At 47.3% G+C, this 23,440-nt stretch overlaps 2 protein-coding genes across 5 annotated transcripts in view; one reads left to right on the top strand and one right to left on the bottom strand.

Moving 5' to 3' along the window:
* The first annotated feature begins 511 nt into the window (after window positions 1-511).
* On the top strand, window positions 512-8,238 carry DYNLT1 (dynein light chain Tctex-type 1). The gene is made up of 5 exons (XM_027056539.2): window positions 512-624; window positions 3,513-3,554; window positions 6,746-6,869; window positions 7,265-7,342; window positions 7,858-8,238. Exons 1-5 carry the CDS (start codon window positions 598-600, stop codon window positions 7,926-7,928), a joined length of 342 nt encoding a protein of 113 aa, XP_026912340.1. The 5' UTR covers window positions 512-597; the 3' UTR covers window positions 7,929-8,238.
* Window positions 8,239-8,833: 595 nt separating this feature from the next.
* The window catches only part of TMEM181 (transmembrane protein 181), a 73,931-nt gene continuing 59,324 nt past the window's right edge, over window positions 8,834-23,440 (bottom strand). For all 4 annotated transcript variants that reach the window (XM_027056538.2, XM_053222030.1, XM_053222031.1 and 1 more), the window contains exons 8-17: window positions 22,753-22,852; window positions 22,045-22,175; window positions 21,747-21,838; window positions 20,491-20,548; window positions 18,079-18,181; window positions 17,419-17,470; window positions 15,177-15,259; window positions 14,003-14,092; window positions 12,552-12,618; window positions 8,834-12,149 (exon numbers count right to left, since the gene is read on the bottom strand). In XM_027056538.2, coding sequence (XP_026912339.1) covers window positions 12,071-12,149; window positions 12,552-12,618; window positions 14,003-14,092; window positions 15,177-15,259; window positions 17,419-17,470; window positions 18,079-18,181; window positions 20,491-20,548; window positions 21,747-21,838; window positions 22,045-22,175; window positions 22,753-22,852 — 855 coding nt within the window. In that variant the 3' untranslated portion in view covers window positions 8,834-12,070. The remainder of the gene's footprint in view (window positions 12,150-12,551; window positions 12,619-14,002; window positions 14,093-15,176; window positions 15,260-17,418; window positions 17,471-18,078; window positions 18,182-20,490; window positions 20,549-21,746; window positions 21,839-22,044; window positions 22,176-22,752; window positions 22,853-23,440) is intronic.

The raw sequence follows: 23,440 nt of genomic DNA on the forward strand, positions 1-23,440 counted from the left end.
AGTGTCTATTTAGGTCAGTTTGGTTAAAGCAGCCAGGAAGTGTGCAGCATTTCACAAAATTTTCCACCCAGAATGGCTTTTTTTTTTTTTTATTGGTACTTAAAAAAAAAGAAGCTCATTTATATGGAAAATTTACCTCCCTAAAACAGGGTTTCGTTCAGAGCTGAAGTTTCCTAATCCTGGATCTCCAGGAAGACTGTAACTAGTTTCTCAGCTGCTCATCATTCATATTCAGAAATCCCTTTGCAGTGTATTACAGGATGTCCGAATCCATTTGAACATTAAAATTAATCCATACAGCACAAGCTGGAGGGAAGGTCCGGACGACTCTTCCTCTCGGAATGGCTTTTGTACATTTGTTTTGTTGTAGTTGCTGCCAGGCTACCTCGCGGGTTCCCACGGAAACCATCCTGGGGAAGACGGGAGGAGGGGCCGATCCCGAGTCCCCAGCCCCGCTAGCCGGGCGTGGGAGGGGCCCTGGAGCTGCGCCGGCCCGCAGGGAAGGCGGGGCGAGGCGCGAGCCTGAGGGGCGGAGCCTGAGTGCGCCTGCGCGGTGCGCACTACTCAGGGAGGCGGAGGCGACGTGCAGGAGGAAAGATGGAAGACTACCAGGCTGCCGAGGAGGTAACCGCCGGGTCAGCAACAGGAAGGGTGGAGGCCGAGAGCCCCGGGCGCGGGTGGGCGGCGGCAGCCAAGGGCGTGTGTGGGCACCCGGGCCGCGTCTGGACGTGGGCAGCGGCAGTCCGAGGTGCAGGCTGACGGCACCGGCCCCCTGCCGAGCGCTTCGCGGTGACCCCCGGCCCGGCCTGCTCTGGGCGTCGTCACCCTGCCCGGGGGGCGGGGCGCGGCAGGGGCTCCCCGCGCGGCGGCGTGAGCCCCGTCGTTCTTCCGGGAGGGGCCCCGCAGCCCTGGGACTTCTCCCTGCGGCCGGGAACACCCCGCCGCGCCTCTCCCGTCTCCGGGCGTCCCCAGGTGTCCCCGGGGCGCGTCCCACGCCCGCCCCACGTCCCGGGCCAGCCCGGTGCCCCCCGCGCCCCTGGCCCAGCCCCGCCCCGAACCTGGCCCCGCGCCGGCCCACCACGCCCCCGAACCGCTCCACGCCCGCGGCCCAGCCGCGCCCCCAGACCTTGCTCCACGCCGGCAGGGCCGCCGGGAGAGTGGTATCATTCGCTCCCATTATTCCGTGGTGCAGACCCCCCACCCTAGATTAGGTGCTCCACGTCCACGGGTGGGGAAGGCTGAAGGCCGCGTGTGCGTCTGCTGATGTTTTAACGGAAGACTACAGAGTGACATATATGCGTGACACGCACGTCCAGTCACATCTTCTAAGTCCCTTCAGTAATGGATTTGATGCACCTGCAAAATGCGGAAGCGCACAGGTGGAGAGCCTGCCTTTGTCTTCCGTTCCGCACCTTGTTCTTCAGTGTGGTGCTTACATCCACCGTGGCCACCATCCCTTAGGTTTCATTTTGAGTTTGAGATGTCAGTATGATAACTCCTACTTGGGAAAAATAATCTCTTCTTGCCTCAATGAAGAAGCAGCAGGGTAAAGCACACAATTATTTGCCAAGCAGAAGACATTCTAACAGCGGGCTGGTAACATGGCTTTCCTTCAGTTTAACATGCATTCAGGGACTATAGCTGATGGATGCTACTATTATACAAAAATATTTGCCCATTTTCTTCCTGCTAAGTAATAATTCTTGCTGCCCATTTTCTCCTTGCTAAGTAGTAATTTTTGTTGAAATAGAGTCCTACAGATTATGCAGCCTGTCAAAAATAAAAAGGATAGACGAATTTGGTAAGGTTTGCTATTTTACCATTTTTGAAACTTAGTTTAAGCAGGGATGTTTAGAGGGGGAAAAATTCTAATGCTTGTACCATGCGAATTGGCAGCACAATCATGTGTTTCAGTGCTGGTAAAAAACCAAGTGGATCCATGGTGCGTAAGCAGCTAGCAAAGGAAAAGCTTTTCCCTGTAAACTAATGTAGGAAAATGGCTCATATTATAGGAATATCTATAAAACTTTAAAAATGGAAATGACCCCGTAAGAGAAGTCTCTTAATACTGGCATTTCAATTCTGGCTCTCCCACCAATGAGGTGGCTAAGTGACTTCATTATTCCAGATCTCACTTACAGATCTGAGGATTGAAGGGGCTGAACAGAGCATGTGTTTTACAGGAGATAAAGCCCTAGGCCCTTGCATGATAAGAGGGCAACTTCTTCCTAGTAGGCGTGCCTTAGGTATTTACTAATGGATGCCAGTCCTAACAGCTTCTGAACTAAGCCTTTTCTGCATATCCTCTAACTTCATATAAATATCTGGACCTTCGTAAGACTATTCTCAACTCCTTGTTCCTATTTCTTGTAGAAGTTGAAATTGCCCAGTGGATTCTGTACAACTGCTCTACTTTCCACTAAATCTCCACTGAAATGCCCCTCAACCTTTTCCATATTTTAGCAATGTGGATAGTCACACAGGGATTTTCCTGTATGGTTTAGGATCACTGAAGTCCCCTGGAAGGATCCTTTAAATCTCAAGAAGTCATTTAACCTGTAAGATAGTGCAAATTTTCATCATTTGGTGAGTTGGCTTTGTCTCCCAAGTATGCCTTCTGAGCAGAGCCAGTGACAGGGCTTCAAGGCAGTCTGCTCGTGATCCTCCTGGAAAGAAAGGGGCATTGCTCAGACGGGGCCACAGTGGACAGCGTCCCAGCTGGGAGGGAAACTCCCTGCCAAAAGCAGGGTGCTCTGACTTTATTCCACCAGGATTCACAATGACTAAGGGCCTCGGGCTGCCCTCTAGAAGGAATGTCCAGAGCTAAGTATTGTTCCCAGGATTCAGACAGAACCTTGTACCCATTCACATGTACGATATGTGTAAAGAAAACCCATTTGTAAACTCTGCCTCTAGATTACTGCAGCAGCCCAGCTCATCCTGACACACCTGTGGAGAACAGCTGTGCTAGCAGCTGGTTCTGTAGTCTTGAGGTACGACAGCATGGAGAAGAAGACAGAATTATCAGAAGTAGTTTAATCATTGTACTTTATCGCTAATGGTGGTTCACAGCAGAAACAGAAATGTCTTAAGTGTCAAACCTCCTAATGAGTTTGATCAGGCAGAGTGTTCACTCATGTAAACAAAAATCCAGTCGGTCAGTCAACTTTTGTATTTGTTAATGATCCCAGCAACCAGTTGAAATGGCTAGAGAGATTGAATCTAAAGCGGAGTCAGTCTTTTGGACCACGGCATGATTAAAACAAAGCAAAAACCTTTAAATTATATACGTTGTCTAGACTCTTGACTGTACCAGCTCTGCGATTCTCGAAGAGCCACTTGGTGTTTCTGAGCCTCATTGTAGTGTTTTCCTTGGTAAAATGAACAATCTAGTTCAGTTATTTCTAAGTCTTCATTTCTAAATTATGTTCATTACCTAAATGTGCATTAATCAGTGCAGTGGAAACAGATCTTTTAAAGCCATGAAACTTAACTAATTTTCTTCCTTACAGACTGCTTTTGTTGTTGATGAAGTGAGCAACATTGTAAAAGAGGTAAGAGGAAAGATGCTTATTTTTTAAATGTTGATTAACGGCTTTATGAGTAAAATAACGTGTTTTAAATACTGCCTTGGAATTGTTTCAGCTGAGCCTGTGTGTTTTGGCATTTAAAATAACAGTTTTTACGTCAGTGAATATGTAGATAAGAATTACTCCCATATTATGTAAATTATATATTTTAAACCAGACAGGAAACTGTATGTACTGACATTATTATTGAATGTTACGAAGGTTTGATTCTGTAACCTTTTAGCATAAAAGACTCCTGTCATGGTATACAAATAAATGTTTCTGGTGTTGAATAAAGAGTATATAAAAAAAATGAGTAACTTCCAGTCACTTAAGACCTGGTGATCCAGTTGGGGCTTACCTGCTTATTTTTCGTATATTCCTAAACTACCTATTTTATCATTATTGACCGTGCCCCAGTGGATGCATGGAAGACAGTGGAAGACAAAATAGGATATTTGTTCTTCATTCATTTAAAAAGTACATTGCAAGGGGGCATTAGGGACCGACCTTCAAGGACTTTACAGTATGGGGCAGGGGAAGGCAGGCACCTGTCAATGACACTGGGAATTGTAAACTTGCATTCCCTGTGTGGTAACTGCTATAGCAAGTGGTGCTATGAAGGATTTGACCCATCTGGTGAGCTTGGAGCTAGAATCTGGAGAATGAGTAGGAGTGGTGTTAACTCTGCAAGAAGAGGGGGTAGACGTTCCAGGCATTACACGTGTTCAGAGGCCCTGTGGTGGGACTGTGCTTGGTATGTTTGAGGGACTGAAGTGAGGCTGATGGGGCTGTAGTGCAGAGCACTGGGGGAGCCTGGGGCAGGAATGAGGCCAGAAAGCTATTCCTCATCTCCTTCCCTTCCTGTGTAAATTGAGACCAGACTGAAGCCATTGGCCAGGAGAAAGCCATTAGATGATTGAAGTTTAACAGTCTCAGTTGAGGGGCGCCTGTGTGGCTCAGTTGGTTGGGTGGCCAACTTCGGCCCAGGTCATGGTCACGCTTCATGGGTTCGAGCCCCGCATCAGGCTCTGTGCTGACAGCTCAGAGCCTGGAGCCTGCTTCAGATTCTGTGTCTCCCTCTCTCTCTGCCCTCCCCCCAATACTCTGTCTCTTTCTCTCAAAAGTAAATATTAAAAAAAAAATTTAAAAATAGTTACCAGTTGAGATATGTGTAATGGGGAATTGACTCTAATGCAAACAGATTACTAACGAACGCCAGAATAATGAAGAATCACAACCTGTTTTCGTGACCCAACACCAAAAAGCAGAATGTCGTTGTTCTACCATGTACATTATTCACCGTCCCACGTGATCTCCTGGTGGTCGTGCAGGATCTGTAGTGGTGTGCTTTTCACAGTTTTCCTACACATGATGTTTCTTACGGAACACGGGTGGGGGGAGCCACACAGGACCTGTGACACGTGGGGCTGGCTTGTTGTGAAGTCCCCTTTGCTCTCGCTGGTTTTCGGCCTCCTCTTAGACTCTACTGCCTGCAGCAGGTATGGTTGAGAGTAGACCTTCCCAGGCCCCGTGGAGGCCTGAAGTAATATCCTGTAGTACCTTCATGTGGTCACCGGCCTCAACAGCTTTTTCACCCCTGGCAGTAGGTTAATTCTTCACTTGAGCTATTTTAAGGATTGGGTTGTAATAAATTTGGGTGCGTCCAAAAGTGGAGTTTTCCTCCTCCCTGAAAAACACTGAATTCCAAAGGGTATGTGGACAGTTGCCAGAGTTGAGCTTGAGTGGTGCCTCCCCCTTTCTTTGACCAATGTCCAGATCTTCTAACAACCAGGTCCCCTTAAACCAGGAGTGCCTATCTCCCAGTCCCAGAGCTGGGGAGGGGGGCAGAACATGTCAGGATGAGAAGGAGCTAGGACAATGGTGGGGGCAAGATGTAGAGGAAGGCCAGGTGCTACATGTGGTGTGTTTCATGTCACCACTCAGAGTCCCGGGACAGACAGGTAGAAACCAGGGTGGGACTTAGGTAGCTCTTTGTTCCTCAAAAGCAAGATCACTGAGCTTATGTTCCAGACAACAGACCCTAATCCGTCTCCAATGTGCACAGCTCTGAGCCCAGGACTGTTTTTTTCTGCTTCTCTGAGGACAGAACTGGGCCCTCACCAAATGTTTACATTCTATCTAGGTCACAACTGTCATCAGAACTCAGGTTTCTGGTTTCCAGCACAGCAAGTTAGAAAAGGGGTAGAGAAGGAAGTGGCTTAGAGGCAGGCACACTGGCAACCAACGTAAAAGGCCCAGAAAATCTTCAGATGGTAATAGCCTGACTACAGATTTGCAGCCTCACTACACAGCAAGAGTAGGGGCAAGCGGCCATATGTATTCCTGAATACATACATACGTACATAACATGAGCCCGCACCGGGACGCAACACAGAAAAAGACGAGGAATTTCAGATAGAGAAATTCATCATAAACTTAAAATAATTTTTATAATATATAGGGGTCTTTCTTTTGTAATCTGAAAAGTGTACTTCTGTGTTAACATAGTTCCAGAAGATGCTGGATAAAGGAAGTATTTTTGAATACATGATTATTTGGATAGGTTTGTGCATTGTCAGTTGTACAGACAACCCATATAAAGTCTTATATCTACTATATTTTTAAGAAAGGAACAGGCAAGGGCCCCTGGGTGGCTCAGTTGGTTGAGCATCCGACTCTTTGATTTTGGCTCAGGTCATGATCCCAGGGTTGTGGGATCAAGCCCCGCTTCAGGCTCTGTGCTGAGTGTGGAGCCTGATTTTCTCTCACTCTGCCCCCCCCCCCCCCCCCCCCCCCCGTTTGCGTGCTCGCTCACTCTCTCTCTCTCAAAAAAAAAAAAAAAGGACAAAGGGAAATATTTTCTAGCCTCAGTAGGCAAAGTATTGATTATCTCCAAGTACCAACTGCAACAGTAAACATTAAATTCAGTCAAAATGTGTTTAAAATTTGACAGACTCTATATAAGTGTGGATTTTTAAAAATGAATATAAACCTTAATGAAATAGAACACTGATAAGCAAAGGATGTATTTGCACAAGAGTCCTCATGGTGATAAATAAGCTTACGTTTCAGGTAGATTGTATTTTAGCAGTTCTTAGGGTGATGAACTCAGTACTACCTGGAAGGTGTTGGCTGTGTTCTGCCAGCAGTGACCTCTGTCCTTTGTGTTCTAGGCTATAGAAAGTGCAATCGGCGGCAACGCCTATCAGCACAGCAAAGTGAACCAGTGGACCACAAACGTAGTTGAACAGACTTTAAGCCAACTCACCAAGCTGGGCAAGCCATTTAAATACATCGGTAATGCATTTTTGCTTCTCATATATACTGTCGGTGGTTCTTCTCATATATACTCATCATATATACTGATGAGAGGCACGTGTGGCAGTGTGGTATCTGACCTCAAAGTTCCCAGTAGCAGTTGGTCGCGGTGTCGTGTGCATTACCACCCGCCTGGCTGGAACAGTTGCAGGGCGCATGGCACAGGATTTCCCAGCATTGCAGATCAGCTGCTTTAGAACAGGCATGTGGTGAAGGAATGGGAAGGGTGTGATGTGTCACTGTCATAGGACCAATCTACCCTGATAATATTTATCGTGCACATCAACCACGTGATCTGCATGTATATGCCCAGAGTAGGCTAAAGTAGGGTTGCCAAGTGTATCTCTCTAATAAAAAGTTTGTTTTAATTGAAGTGACCTGTGTAATTATGCAGAAGAACGGAGCAGGGTTACACACAGCAAGTTCCTGCTTCTGGGACAGCTCTACGGACGGTATGGTTTTCCCTGTGTTTTGTGAAGGCTTGTCGTGGGCTTTTCTTTTCCCTGAAGGCCTTGAGGCGCCTCCTTGATCCTGTTGAGATCTAGATCATTCAGTGCAGTATTTTGTGAAGTGTGTGCTTGGACATTTCCCGTGTTTGAATGCATGCTTATTAGTGGCGCCTGGGTGACTCAGTTAAGCATCTGACATCGGCTCAGGTCAAGATCTCGTGGCTCATGAATTTGAGCCCCACGTTGGGCTCTGTGCTGACAGCTCAGAGCCTGGAGCCTGTTTCAGATTCTGTGTCTCCCTCTCTCTCTGCCCCTCCCCTGCTTGCGTTCTCTCTCTCTCTCTCTCTCTCAAAACAAATTTTTTGAATGCATGCTTATTATTAGACTCACCTTTAACACATTTCCTAGAAGAGACTTACTGGCTTGCTTTCTTTGTGTGCCGTGAAGAAAGGTGACAAGTCAGACTAGCGAGCCCCCGTCTTCCTGAGGTGAGTGACGCCGTGCCTTCTTCCCCACAGGCAGCTGCACTGTGCGGTGGGAGAACAAGACCATGTACTGCATCGTTAGCGCCTTCGGGCTGTCCATCTGAGCCGCGGCCGACCCTCCGGGAGGCCGGTGAACGCCTTTCTCGTGCTCCTTCAGCGTGGTCCTCGGGGCGCTCTCCAGATGGAGAGAAAAGCCGAAGGCTGGCCCTGTTCTGCGAACAGCACCCCCAGGTCCGAGGACTTGCCATCCCAGGCAGTCAGGCCTCTGCTGCCACTCGTCTTAACTATTTCTTTTCAAAGGTGCTAAAAACTGAAATCTGCTAGTTTGAAACTTTCTCTACTCTGAATGATTCAGATACACTAATTTTCCACACTTTGTACTTTGGTTAGAGTAATAAATTATTCCAATTTAAAGTTTGTGTTTTTCTTCATAGTCTAAATAACACCACAAATGAATTCTTTCAATGTCATTAGTGACTTCAGAATCTAAAACTGCAAAAACAAAAAAGGAAAAGTTACAGTTTGGCTTTGGTCTTCTCAGTACAATGATTTGATGCTTTTACCCGCAGGACCAGGATTCCACTGGCTTCTGGGAGTGGGTGAGCTGGTTCCTACTCCAGCCGGAGAGCTCTGGTCCCCACATGCTGCCCAGTCTCCATTTTTCAGTAGCAATCAATCACCAAAAACATGTTTTAGTACATCCGGGCTTCCAAGATGCTTTCATAACATTCACTTTGTGTCCACAATTAGACCATTATTTATAAGTCAGTAAACATGTTTGGAGGTTATCTGATTTAAAATCTTATCCAAGTAAGGGGAGGGGTGGGCCCCAAGCCTCAGTCTGTGACCTCCTCTCAGTGCTCATCCACAGACACATTCACACTGTAATAAAGACAGGCTGCTATATCCACTTGCTGAAATGAAAAAAGCTCTCCTTTTGTCCCTGAAGCACTCATGTCTGAATGGCCAAATTAACTCCACACACAAGAGCAAATACATCACATATAAATAAGGACCGAATGTTTCAAATTTATTAACATTTACCAGAAAGGCAGTCTCAGAATGAAGCCATTTCCAAAGTGTAAGTTTGCCATAAACAAACATTTATTCACTTTTGATTGATTACAATGATCATTCTGTGATCAGGTGTTACTGTGCTCACTGACACAGTTCCAAGACCTAATACGTAGTTCGTTCTTCTGAGCTTAAAGTTGTTTTTATTTTACAAATATTTACAGGCTTTTTGTAAAAAGGCAGTTTTCAGTAGCAGAAAATTCTGTGTTTCATTGTGTGGTATTATAGTTACCAGTATATCTAAAACCTGTCAGGTCAACATGAACAGGATAACAAGATGTCACAGACGAAAGCGACTTCCCTTTGGCCTGGGGAAAAGATTAACATCTTTTTTTTCCAAAAGTCTAACCTCTAAGGCAACTGGTTTCTAAAATCCTCAAAATACATAAATATTCTTTAGTGACTTAAGTATGTACTAGCTATCTCTTGTCATCCTGTCTATGAGCTCCCGTGGTTTACCCTGTGAGAAGGATTCCAGGAAACAAGTCACTGACCACACCGTAACCCATTTAACAACTGTACCTTCAGTAAATAGTTCAGGAAATACTTGAGGCTGGTGACATTTGTCTTGTAACCTGCCCATTTAGTGGGCTGGGTTTACATAGTGTATCTTAACTTTTATTGCAATCTGTAATTATGTACAGGAACAATCTTACAAACCTTGAATATATTTTATATATCCCCTTCTCTAGCCTTTCAAATGGGGCTTAAGAGAGAGAAAACTGCATCACTTCACTGCTGTAATGATTTAATAATAAATCAAGCAGACCTATTACCCACATGGATAATGATGCTCTCCCTAGGGAAACTGAAATACCGACAGGCACCTTCCAGATTCCCCTAGACTGGACCAGTATAAAAAATTATCCCAAAGATGATGTTATACAAGCCATTACCATGCAAGAACTGAAGTCAGCCCTCTGAATTTATAATTTAAGTTTTGCAAAACTTTGATACTCTCCAAAGAAGAAAAAGTTTTTTTCTTGCTACTGCCGAAAGTTTCCGGCAGACTTTAGTGTTTGAACCTAATATCTACGGCATATATAATACATGCTAAATGCTATATACTTTAAGCAAATTTTTACATGGAGTGTGTAATTTGTTGATACGTGTGATGCACCAGAGATCCAAAATGCACGATTTAACAAAGAACCATTTTCCCTTTAAGTACTTACTTTTATACCTTTTTTGTCTCCAGCTTAGTTATAAAAAGTAAATAAATACTCCCATATTTTCATTTCATTGACTTGATACCATGAAGACTCAAGTATGAAGATTATCAGTCATCAGTTTATAATTATACTACAGGACAAAGACAAGGTTTAAAAAGTTCTAACGTGTATGGCTAAATGCCTCAAGTAGTTTACTGATAAATAACAGCATTCCAAATTATGGACAGTTATTTTATAATGATTAAAACCTGTAAACTATATCACATACTAGAATACATTAATCAGTCCAAGTAAGTTTTCATCAATTTACATAAAATTATTTATAGTTAGTAGAAGAAAAATTTGGTAACAGAAAAGTTTTTCCAATACCACTGAATACAATAAAAAAAAAAATCACACCATTGAAAATGTAAAAACCATGTAAACTCGAATTACCCTTGCAATAATACAGTTGTTTTAATTCAAACTTTCATATTTACAGGGTTTTAAAAACAAATTTAAATGGAATCCATATTAAAGGTACGTTATCACTAAAGTTTAAATTAAACACAAAGAGGTAAAGTCATAATGAATAGTCTCTCATGAACCTCTAAAAGGTTCCAGCATTGTCTAAAGTGAAATCCGATTTTTAGCTTGGTAATCTAAGAGTTAATGCATAGATGAAGAAAATGTAGGTACTGTTTGCAGAGCCGAACAATCCTATCCTGTGCCATGCCATCAATCAGGATGTTAGCAATGATCGTATGTCAACAGTTCAAGACAGACATTATTGTGCGTGTCAAAGGAAAAGCAAAGGAGGTATCTATACCAGACTTCTACTTAGTCTCTGACAAAAAGGAACTGGCAACTCTCCAGGGCCTTCTGTGATGCCACAGATTCAGACAACTTTTCTTTTCCAGAGCAAGCCATCATCTTCCCAGGCCACCGTATGAGGCTGAGAGGGTGGGGCATGATTCCCATCAAGTGACCTTCTACCCAAAGATGTGCTTCCTTCCACAAGTCATCAAAAATGTTTTACTTTCTTTCATTTAGGTTCCAAATGAGGAACTGAAAAACCTTTTTTCAGTAAAGAAACTATAATATTTTATCGATCCTTTGTTTAGCTTTTATGAAAAAAATAAAGTTCCACAGGGTGTCATCTTTAATGGAGTTGTAGAAACTACAGCTCATGGGAACTGTAATGGATACCCTCTTCCCCACCCCAATCACAGCAACATCCATTCATATTCATACATGTAACCCTCACATGCACACACGTGTGTACACAGGCTCTTGGAAAACTGTATGGTAGCAAGACCTCTCCCAACAAGAGCTGGCACTTGTCAATTTTCTTACCCTTTCCTATGAAGCTCACCCAGTCCTCCTCAGAAGCCCACAATGCCAGTTCCGCCCCCGGGGGCAGGGTGGGGGGTGGGCAGTGAAGGGCTAGAACCGGCTCGCCCACCATTTCTCTAGTGAGACATGACACAAATTTCACACAACAGACAAGTTACGAGTCACTTAACATGCGTGGTTATCCAGAGCGCTGGCCACTCAGGCTGCCCTCATGAGACAGGCACAAAAATAGGCTTCCCTTAGAGTTTAAAGGGTCGAAACTGGTACAGGGCAGAGAAAAAAGGAAGAGAGAGAACGTCACCATGCTGACAACTTCATTCATAAGGGCTTTCCGTGGACTTGGAGTTAGCAAATTATTTAAAAAAAAAACCTACTAAAAACAGGAGTAATTTCCTCCTCACCACTAAAAACAAATCCTTTCTCATCTGAAACCCTTGAAAAAGGATCTGCCTGTTTACACTTTTCATCAGCACCTCTCTTCCCAAACAAATGTAGCCACTCTAACAATAAATTTGGCCCAATGTTTAAATTTATCCTTGGTTTTGGTTTTCCTTTCAAAAATACGTAAACAAGTAAGGACCGGGAAATCTCTGCTCACGACACAAGCCTGAACACCAGCAGGAGCACGGAGGGCCAGGAAGCGGTGCTGCAGGACAGCCCGAGGCTCAGTCACTCTCAGACCCCTCCTTGTACTGCGCCCGGATGGCCTGGCCGTTCTGCAGAGGCATCTCTTCATAGTCACTCCTGTCACAGAAGAGACCTTTGAAGCCACTCGGCTTTTGACAGCGCCTCATTTATTCTCCTCTTCCACACTGACATGCCATTCTAGCAAGAACACATTCATAGCTCTGTGCTCCCCATTTCTATAGCCAACTGCCCCCCCCCCCCCCATCAAGCACCAGGGCTCAACGCCAGAATGAACTGTTCCTCCTGTGGTCACCACTCGTGGTAAGTGTTCAAAAAAAGGAATGCCACTCCATCTAGTCAGAACAATGTGAAAACAGAAAACCATGGAATCACAGGACACTCCCAGGTAAAAGAAAGGTCATAATACCTTGAAAATCATTTTAGGATTGTTAACACCTGTTCCATACACCCAGGCCGAGTGCTTGCTATAGCACAGCTTTCAGAGAGGCAGTGACTTACCCATAGATCACATCATCATCGGAGTCATTCAGCATGGAGAATGCAGGGTTGTCTTTCAGCTGGGACTCTGAAAACCAACAAAGAGCATTTTCATGCATGAGCCTAGGGAGGCAGGATGCTACAGAAAAAGGACAGGAGTAGAAAGGGCTGGATTCAAATCCCAGCTTCCAACATTTATTATCTATGTGACCTGAACAAATCTCGCCTCCCCAGCGTGCTTTCTCATGTACAAGCCAGGGGCAGCATTGCCACCGGGCAGGCCACCGGGCAGACTGACTGGTGGAAGCACCGGGAGAAAAGAGGCATCAGGGGAGCCCTCGGACAGGAGCTGCAACCCGGCTACTTTCTCCCAAGTCCGCACAGGTAGCAGGGGCGGAAAATGCCCAGGAGACCAGAGGTGCCTGCCCTCCCTCCCGCCCTTGGGAAGCAAGCCTCTGTCTGGTTTCTTCACCTCAAATGGGAGTAACTGCATCTTCATCATAAAGATGCTGTGAGGCTCAAACAAGACATTTTCATGAAGGCACTTTGAGAGCTCACACAACATGAAAGTCAGGTGGTGGTCCCGAAAGGCTATCTCCCTGCCCACATTCCAGAAGGTTCTCATCCTTCTCATTGCCTGTGTGAGAGTTTAGTTCTTCTTTGGGGGGTGGGGGGGGGGGGAGCTGGCACCTTGGCTTTCCTTGAATGGCCATGGCACTGGTCTCCAACAGACTTGACTTCATATGTGCTAAGACCCACTAACTATGTAATAACACAGCACATAACCATGTTCTAATGCCTCAGAGCCCACGCTGCAACTGACCTCGTGTCTCTCTCTGCCAAACAGTCATGGTGCCCATCCCAATGTTTACAGCAACACTATCAATAATAGTCAAAGTATGGAAAGAGCCCAAATGTCCATCGATGGATGAATGAAGAAGATGTGGTATATATATACAATGCAGTATTACTCAGCAAACAAAAAGAATGAAATCTTGCCATTTGCAACTATGTGGATGGAACTAGAGAGTATTATGCTAAGCGAAATAAGTCAGTCAGATAAAGACCAATATCATACAGTTTCACTCATATGAGGACTTTAAGATACAAAACAGATGAACATAAGGGAAGGGAAGCATAAATAATATAAAACAGGGAGGGGGATAAAACATGAGACTATTAAACATAGAGAACAAATAGAGGGTTGCTGGAGGGGTTTGGCGGGGGATGGGCCAAATGGGTAAGGGGCTTAAGGAATCTACTCCTGAAATCATTGTTGCACCATGTGCTAACTAACTTGGATTAAATTATAAAAAATAAATATACAGAATGAATGAATGAATGAATGAATGAATGAATGAATGAATGAATAAAAGAGACCCAGTGCCCAGCACTAACAGGGGACCCAGGAGGTGGGTCCTGAACTTCTGTGGAGCTATCTGGCCAGCGTCCTGGCCCCAGGAGAGGCTTACCATATAGGGCGTTCTTCGATGGAGAATACACGAAGGCCAAAGTGTAGAGGTAAAAGTTCAACAAGCCATAGAAAGATAAGAATTCAGCTGGTGATACCGGTTAAGGGAAATAAGCAGCCCCAAACACTGCGTATTCAGTTGGCGTCTTTGCTTTCAGTCTGGCTGCCTCCGTCCAACCATCTGCAGTCCTTGCTACTGCTAACCAGCAGTGAGTACCTCAGTGCTGCACAGCCCAGACGGCAGGAAGCCACAGGGCAAGCCCACAGCTGGACGTTACAATAACCTTTCAAGGTCACCTGTGAACAACAGGTGCACCGTCTGTCTTCTTTTCATGGAAACCTCTGGAGGTGGCAGGACCAAAGGGCAGAAAGGCCACGCATGCATATGGGTAAACCAAGACTGAAAGGAAGAACGGGAAACAGTTTCTCGAACCAGTTTCTCTTCGCCTTCTCTGCATTACGGACTCCTCTGATAAAAGTTTAGTGTGAAATTCAGTCACTGAAGTCTGACAAATCCTGCATGAACTCTAAGGATGTACAAAGGCCCAGGGGAAGAACCTGAGATATAAGGGATGAAAACTCCAAAGCGCCCCCTGATGGATGCCATCACAGAAAGGGAGGGGAGGGTGCAGCAAGAACACTTAAGCTGCCAGACAGCCGAAGGTTTAGCTCGGAGCCCAGGAGCCCACCCCACTGGCCCCAGGCACATTGGGAGCCGGGACTTCTGAGCCCTTTCTGGGGACACAGGCTTAAACCGCCCTAATCTCCACCACCTGTGGACACTGCAGCTGGACACACCCCAGTGATGGGGACAGAGGACTCTCCCATCAGGCTCAGTCTCCCTCGGTGCTCTGCGGGCAGAAGCGGGCACCGGGATTGAGGCGAGGCTCTGGATGGAGCCTGGGTTCCTAAAGAATCCCCAGCAGGCGGACAGGAGAGCAGGGTGGCGGGGAGAGCAGCTGGGGAGCGGGAGTCCCTTGGGACAGCTTGGCCCTGCTGGGCCTGGGCCGCTGCCCGCGGGGGAGGGCAGGGGAGGGCGGTGGCGGGGCCGCAGCACACAGGGCACCACAGCGCAGGGGCCCGCGTCTTCTTCACGTTGGCAGACCTAACACGCTAACCACTCCACGCTGAGCGTGTTCCTGAAGGCCGGCGGCCACCTCCCATTGAAAGGATATAATTCTGGTAGTGAGTTGACAGTTCAGCTACAAAATTGTCTTGTAATACTTGCGCTCCAAACCTTAAATAAAGGATGACGATGCTGGAAAAAAGGGGGTAGGAACAGTAAGTAAAAATACACGAGGAAGTGGCACTAGCTTCCCAGAGCTCCTTCCACTCACCCTATTCACACCGTCCATTCGCTACAAGGTCTGCACGGCCCGAGTGCGCGCGCACGCGCGCGCCCACACGCGCCCGAACACGCGCACGCGCACGCGCACACCAACCCTGCCTTGGCTGGGGTAGAATCGGCTAACGTTGACACAGGCCGCGTCGCAGCCTCGCCTCGGGGGCCGGAAGCGCCCGCTGCGTCCTCCTTCCCTTCTCGAGCCGCCTTCGAGGACGCTTCCCAGACGGGTCCCCACAGCAGCCGACAGCGCCCGGAGGGGAGCCCGCGGCTCCTCGGGCACGCGCCCCTCCTCCGCGCGGGGTTCTCACGGTGAGGCGGCGTCGCACCCCTGTGCGCACACCCCACACCCCACACCCGCCCTCGGCCGCGCGCCACCACCGAGGGTCCTGACACGGAGCTCCGCAGCCTCCGAACCCGCTCCCCTGTGCTCGTCTCCCCTCCCCGCAGCCCGTCCTCCACAGGGAGCCTGACTGATCGCTGACAACCTAAGCCTTCACCTCTGGGCTTCGACCCTTCCAAAGGGTTCCCATCGCCGAGAACAAACTGGGACTCCTCATGGCGGCCTGCGGACCCTGCCCTGACCTCTCCGGTGGCCTCTCTCCCTCCCGGCCTCCCCTCTTGCGATGTCTCCTCTCCTTCTCCTCCCCAAGCCACCTGCTGTCCCCAGCGCCCATGTATTTCCAGGGCTCATCGTCAGGCCTCCGTCACCTCCTCAGAGAGATGTTCTCTCCCCTCCCCACCTGCAGCACAGCCTCTCCTGCCATCATCACATATGTTTTCACGACGGGACTGCTATTTACTTGTCACCGTCTTCCTCCCCTGGAGTAGAACCACCACCATCGGGAGGAACATGTCTGCCTGCTGACCAGGGAGCAGACACTCGGTACAGGTCTGCTGGGCAAATAAACGAATCCCCTTGAACCTGTATGAAGAAAGACCATGAAGGCATAACAACTTCTAAGACTCCTCGGAGGGCACTACAAGTATCCCACTCCTGACCTGTGCACTGGGTAGCAGGAGGGTAAGGACTGGGGGGGGGGGGGGGGGGGGGCGAGGGTGTGTGTGTGAGAGGGTGAGAGTGTGTGTGAGAGTGTGTGAGAGTGTGTGTGTGACTGTGTGAGAGGTGTGTGAGGAGTATGGGTAGGTGTTGAAGGACGTGAGGGTGTGTGAGAGAGCGCGTGTGTGAGAGACGGAGTGTGTGAGAGGAGGCATGGGAGAGGTGGGAGACAACACACGCACCAAGAGATGAAGAGGGCCCGCCTGCGTGATACGGGCACTGTTGTTTTCAGGCAAACGCAAATTCTTTAGGATCTCACTTGGAAGCCCACGCTGAGTTCACACAGTGTGATGAGTGATGTGCACAACCTGGGAAAGGGAAGGGACGCAGGTGCCCACAGGAGTCTGCCTGCTCAAGCAGCCGGGGACCTCAGCGCCTCCTTGCAAAGCTGGCCTCTCAGAGCCCAGTGTGGCTGCCATTTATTCGCCACCCAAACAACCAAGAGAGAAAAGCAGGTAACTAGATTTCTTTCCCTCTGGATTTTGATTTTAGCAGAAAGAGACAAACCACAAACGACCGAACAATGATCTGGCATTGATTCACAGGGACAACTGGGTCACCTGGGCCTTCGTAGTCTCCAGGTACAGCATCCCTTCCTGTCGGGGCCACCACATGGGGTTCAAGGACACCTATGGTACTTAGTCCTCTACGTAGAGCACCAAAAGGATGCCAGGTGCCAAGTACATGCGTGGTGTTCTAATTCTTTAACCTGAGTTGCTCTGTGGCTGATCCACCTACATGGTGACATCAGAGCAAGTAGTGAGCTCCCCCAGCACTGGACCGGCTGGGTTCAAGTCAACATTCTTCATTCCCCAGGGCACATTCAACACAACTGTACTCGCTCCACCACTGTGCACACTCAGCGCCTGCCCTGGGCAAGAGGCTCTCTGACCCAGTGAATATGTTTGGCTAGAAATGCCCTAAAGTTAACTTTGTAAAAGGGGGAGAAAGATATTCATGGTAGGAAAATAAAATTCACGGTTTTGTTTCTTTCAAAAAAATGAAGTCTTCTTACCTAATGACAAGTACTACAAAAGTCAATGCAGTCAAAAATTTTAACCTGAGATCTGAAAAAGAAATAAATACCCCGTTAAACCACATTGGAAGTAAATTCCATTTTCAGCTCAGAGACCTTAAAAATAAAAACAAAAATAAACAAAGCCTCCTGAACAAAACCCCTCCTCTGTCTGGACTGTAAGCCTGTGTGTACCTGAAGCCCAGAAGAAATGCTATCCCACCTCCCAGAGAGACCATGGCCATTATTATTTGGTTGTGACGGATTGAAGGAAAGGATCCTATGAGATCAGGTGAGTTGCCCGGATTCAGGACCAGGAAAACCACAATGGCCACCTCCTCTATACAGGTATGATTCTGGAAGGATCCAGGCAGCTCCAAAGCCACAATGGCACCCAGGGCCCCAGGTGGCTTCTACCCCACAGGCCTCCCTTCAGTGCTGGCCTAAGGCACTGTCCAAAAGGCTCACAGTTACCCAGTCAGCCCTGATACCAGACCTCCCCAGGGACCAAAGGCACTGGTCTCTAGCCTGAGGGAATGCGATGGGTCCCCATCCAGGTCAGGCCTCCTGCTGGGTGGACTCCTCCCACCCACTCCTCCCACCATGTGTGGTCAACTCCTGGCTCACCTTGCCCTGGGCAATTTGTGATGTGGCACTTACCTACATAAGGCATGTGACGTAGCTCGGAACAGGCCCGCACTATCAAGAACAAAAGGTATAAAATATACACAGCTGCCACCACCATGAAGAAAATTTTCATTCCCTAGAATGACACAAGATGGGCAATCGAATAAGAACAGGGGCTCAGTGCTGCTCCTCTTTCCAATACCACCACAAGCAGGAAAACCAAACATTTTTAAAAGGAGCCTAGAATCCTGAAGGTCACTCCATAACACAGAACAAGGATGTGTTCCCACCACTGTGACTTCCTTATCCAGACCCAGCCTCTCACCCTATCTGTGAGCACGGGTGGCTCACCTGGGTGGGCATCCCCAGCCCTCGTTCATCAGATGAGCGAGAATCCAAGCTCCTTCCATGACACATGGAAAGCTCCTAGCACAGGGCCTGGGACGTAGCAGGTGCTCAATACACCAGTGTTGGGTCTTCAGCTTTTTTCAGCTTCCTAGAAGTCTCTGGTTTCCAGTGTTTTCTCTAGTAACAGACGTAGGTCACTGATTGAGAAGGGGACAGGTGACAGCTGCCTTGCTCAAGTCCTTCTAAGTGCTGGCCATGTGCTTTGAATTCCTGGTCAATTCAACCCACACAACAACTCTTTAAGACTGCAGCATTGCCCCCTTTTACAGAGGGAAACAGGCTGGGATGCTGCCCCCAGGACACAGGTTTTACTCCGAAGGCCATCCAGGGAGCTGGGCACATTGGCCCAGGTACTGGCCCCAAGTGACCTCAGGCAAGACCTTTCACCGCCCTCAGTTTCCTCATATGAAAAATGAGGGGACTGGACCAGACAAAAGCTCCAGTAACAGATTAGCATGAATTTATATTATTTCATCTAAATCTGGGGAATTATGCTTAACCTACAGCCCAGTATGTGATCCATCACTGGGGTCTGTAGAATCTTCATAAGAATGTGTCAAAGCCGCTCCTCCCTGTCCCTTCCTTTAGTGCCCTGCCCTCAGGGAGAAAAGGCTTCTCTGAAGCCCAGCCCCTCATACACAGGGCCTCAAGCCTTCCTAGGGTGCGGGTGCCCTTCCCGAGCACAGCCCCCATTGAGTCTGCCCTGACTCAGGTCTCCTGCATGGCCTCCTCCCCCTGTGGCCCCATACAAGTCTGGAACAATTCCTCCCTTCCCTGGCCCAGAATGCCTCCCCTACTCTCCACTCCAGGTGCAGCCCCTCCCCACAAAAAACTTATTAAAGCATTATAAGGCTAAATAAAAGACAAAGAAAAAGGACAAAACACAAATAACTTGTAACTTGGGCCCACTGTATGTAAGGATACAGCTGTCAGGACACTGCACACTTGTCAATACTGGTCTGTACTTATTTCTAAGCTTTTTCTCCCTCACAAGGTCACACATTCTTTGAGAGCAAGAATCATGGCATGCTGCTCAAAAGGCATTCATTGACTGACCTTCAAAACTCCTCAAACTTCTAAGTAATGGAATGGAAAGGCTACTGGCACTTCCCTGCTGAAATTCGATTAAGAATCAGGGCTTATTCTGTTTGCTATGACATGTGTAGTCTCAACACGCATTATACATCTTTCAAGATACCATCATTCACTAAACTTCCCTCTTTCTCAGAGGCCATTCCCATAAAGAGCCACAGATTTTATCACTTCACAGGAAGCTCTGCAAAGCATCAGAGAAATGCTGGCTGTCACCAAGCTCAGAGTTCAACTCTGTGCCTCTGGGATTGCCCTGCTGGAAACATCCCTCCTAGACTCCTCCCAGGGCTCCCTCTGCGGCGCCACCCCCCCCACCCCCCCACCCCCCCCCCTCGCCTCCCACCAGCCCTACGCACATCCATACCCGGGCTGAGCTGCCAGCTGTGTGTGACAGGGGCTACCTGTTTATCTGAGGGATGCAGATAAACCTAGAGACTCAAGGGAAAGCCGTACTCAGGGCTGACTGCCATTTGTGAACCTCTGTGTAAAATAAAAACATAGGACCCCTTGTTCGAAAGTATAAAGAATTCTGGGTTGGCAAGAGCAGAGCATCACCCAGGGTGCTGGGCCCTGTGACTGCCCGGGTTGCACGCCTACAGAGCCGGCCTGGCCACATCATTCATTAGCTGGAAACCTTCCTCTATTTTAGAGAATTAAACAAACAAAAATGTCTTCTTAATTGTTCTACAATGCTCTTAAATCTGACACCTCTTCTGTGCCTCAACCATATACCAAGCAATGGAAGCAACAACTTTGTTTTTAAAAGCTTATTTTTTATACTATTCAAATACCTTTTTCCAAATTTTGCACCCATGAACCTTCTGCATTCTCCCCCAAAGTGCCAGCCAATGAGCTCATGTCCCTAACACAATTTAAGTTACGAAGTTCAGTAATTTTGAAAAACGGCATTTAAAAAAAACACCAGGCATCATTAATAATTCTTACCTGAAAATTTCCTGTGTCAACTCGATATTGGTACATTGGATCGTGTAATTCATTAACTCTGAAAATACAATATTATAAAAAATATCATAGATTAATAACTAGTACTTTCCATTTTATACTTTCACTTGGCTTTTTAAGAAACTTATTAACATAAACTCCTTGCTAACCAACAGTAAAAGATTTTTAAAAATAATCCTAAATTTATAAGAAACCCCAAATTTCACAATGAAAATGCATCTGGTGCTACTAAACTTAATTGTTTTCCCATAGTCATCAGTACTATGAGGCTGCAGTATTTTTCATTTTAAAGAAATCCCTATACTATTTCTCTTGCAAGGCCAAAAACTGTTTTCAGGCACCTTTTCAATGGCATTCATGGGCACTGGGAATAGTTGAGTACACAAAGAAAGTTATAAATGTAAATACCAACTTCCATGCAACTCATTTTTTTTAAGTGTTTACTTATGTTTGAGAGCGAGAGTGTGCACAAGTAGGGAAGGGGGCAGAGAGATAGGGACGGAGGATCCAAAGCTGGCTCTGCACTGAGAGCAGAGAGCCTGATGTGGGCTCAAACTCATGAAATGTAAGATCGTGACCTCAGCTGAAGTCGGACGCTTAACCGACAGAGTCCCCTAGACACCCCACCATGCAACTCATTTTAAAATGAAACTAGGTAGCTGAGGTGGCAGGCAGGGACGGGGAAGGGAGACGAGGTGGGCTGAGTGCTGTCATGGGCCATGAAGTCAGACGTGCCAAGTGCCAAAATCATACCCGTGAAATGGAACTCATTTCTATAGAAAATCCTACTTGGATGCATCAGGCTGTGCCCACATCAGGCTTCTACAGTGGTCCCAGTTTACAGGACAAAACTACTAATATCAACAAGCCTTGGGAGCTGGTGCAGGGATGGGAGTTTACAGATGTAAGCCCAAGGAGAAACTAAAGCTTCTGGCGGGCAGGGATGAGCCAGGACCCCTGAGCGTCATTCCTAAAGACAATGTCTTTGCCACTTTGAAGGGCAAGCTAAAATGACACATACTTTTTCATTTTCCAAACTAGACTATAAGGACTGTGTTGCCTGACGTGACATTCAAGCAAAAATGAATCCTCAGTTCAAATCACACTATCCAGTCTTGAAACCCTGGTGACAGATTCCTTTCCAGATGAGTTCACAAAATATAGTGAGACTGTGGATCTTTCCACCTTTGTCAAATGCTTCTCATGCCTGAAGTTTCACACATAACAAAATTACTCACGTCTGCCATATTCCTAGTGTAACAGAAGCCAACCACAATAGTCCAACAATGAAGAATTTAGGTAAATAGAAAGTCAAACACTTCCTTTCTCCCTAAAAATCAAAAAAAGTAAGAAATAAGTTAGTAATTCTACCAAACCATTAGCGTCTAGCAGACCATACTAGATCATAGGTAAAAGCATTTCCACATAGCATGCAAGCTTCTGCTGACTGAGGCTGAAGACAGATTCTCAAGGAGAAGTTTACCTCAAGGACTACTGCCAGAGTCTGGACTGGCAGCGCTGAGGGCTGGTGCTCACCTGAACCCGTATCCCATGGTACACGCACAGCCAGAAGAGCAGCAAGGCACACAGGAACACAGACTGAAAGAGATCGTCCAGCATGCCTGGAAACCAGCTGTTCACCAGAAAGGAGAGGGGGAAGAACGGATCTGGAATGCAACAGGCAGAAAGGCCTGATGAAGGCAGGCTCACCCCACCCCGCACAGGGCTTCCGGTCCCCTCTGTGAGGGCAGAACTCACAATCACCTTCTCCTCAGGCAGAGCCAAAGGGAGGTAGTAAACTAAAGGCTGTTTTGTTTTTCAAAAAACCTGAAAGCCATTGAACAGATTGCTCCAGTGATCATTACAGAGTGCCGTCTGCTCCCGCCATCCGCTCCTCCCCACAGGCCTGGGAATCCCAGTGCTGCGGCTCTGGAAGCAAATGCTTTCTGAAGCAGGGGAAGAGGAACAGACGGCAGTGTTTGCCACCTTCAGCCAAGTTCCAAGACGGCTGTGTCTGTAGCCCTTCCAGGTTTTAACTACCAAAGCGATCACTTATTTGTGAAAGCAGCCAGGCATCTGCCACATCCCCGTGCAACAGCGCTCATGCACTCTGGGGGATGCTGCTACCTGTTCCTTCAGAGGCTCCCACGCTCTTCTAGAGACTCTGGGGCCAGACTCTCTCTAGGACACCTTCCAGCTTTAAGCCTTAGAGCTGAAAGCTCCAAAATAAAAACGGGCACCTACCATTGTAAAGCAGCAGCAGAGGCAAAAGAATGGACATCCACTTCTGCTCCATCCCCCAGTCTCTCATGGAAAACTTCCGGAGGGAATGGGCAAACAGGCACTGCAGACCAAATCAGGCACTTGAGTTACTGTTTTTGCGTATACCTTGCTTAGTATCGTGGTAAGCCGTCCCAAATTGATGGTCAGCCAAACCTCGAAGTTGACCCCTTGTTGCACTGCCTGCTGAGACCATCAGTGCCAACGGAGAGGAGATGGTGAATGTCTGCCAAGGGGCCACAGGTAAGATGGCCACAAGCTGTTCTCATAGTGGCAGGTAGGGACAGAGAATATATACCGGCCATAACCCCTCTGCAAAAGGGAAGAGCACCCACCCTCCCCCCTCCCGGACAGGCTACTTCTATAAGGCCGGCCCCACAGAGCCACACAGAGGACCTCCCTGGGGACAGGCCACACACTCCCAGCCATGCAACATCTGAGGATGACTATAGCTTGTAAGGAGGGCACTGGGGGGTCCCCGAACAAAAACCAAGAGAATGAGGCTAATAACTATGGTCACTAGATGTGTATGTTTTCAAACACGTCCCTGAAGAAGGTGTACTGATTGAGCCATAGAAGTTTCTTTCAAGTACTTTAACACATTACACTATCTGTATAAAAAGACCTGGAGTTTTTTGTTTTGTTTTTCTGT

The sequence above is a fragment of the Acinonyx jubatus genome, chromosome B2 (assembly GCF_027475565.1).
Source record: "Acinonyx jubatus isolate Ajub_Pintada_27869175 chromosome B2, VMU_Ajub_asm_v1.0, whole genome shotgun sequence".
NCBI lineage: Eukaryota > Metazoa > Chordata > Mammalia > Carnivora > Felidae > Acinonyx > Acinonyx jubatus.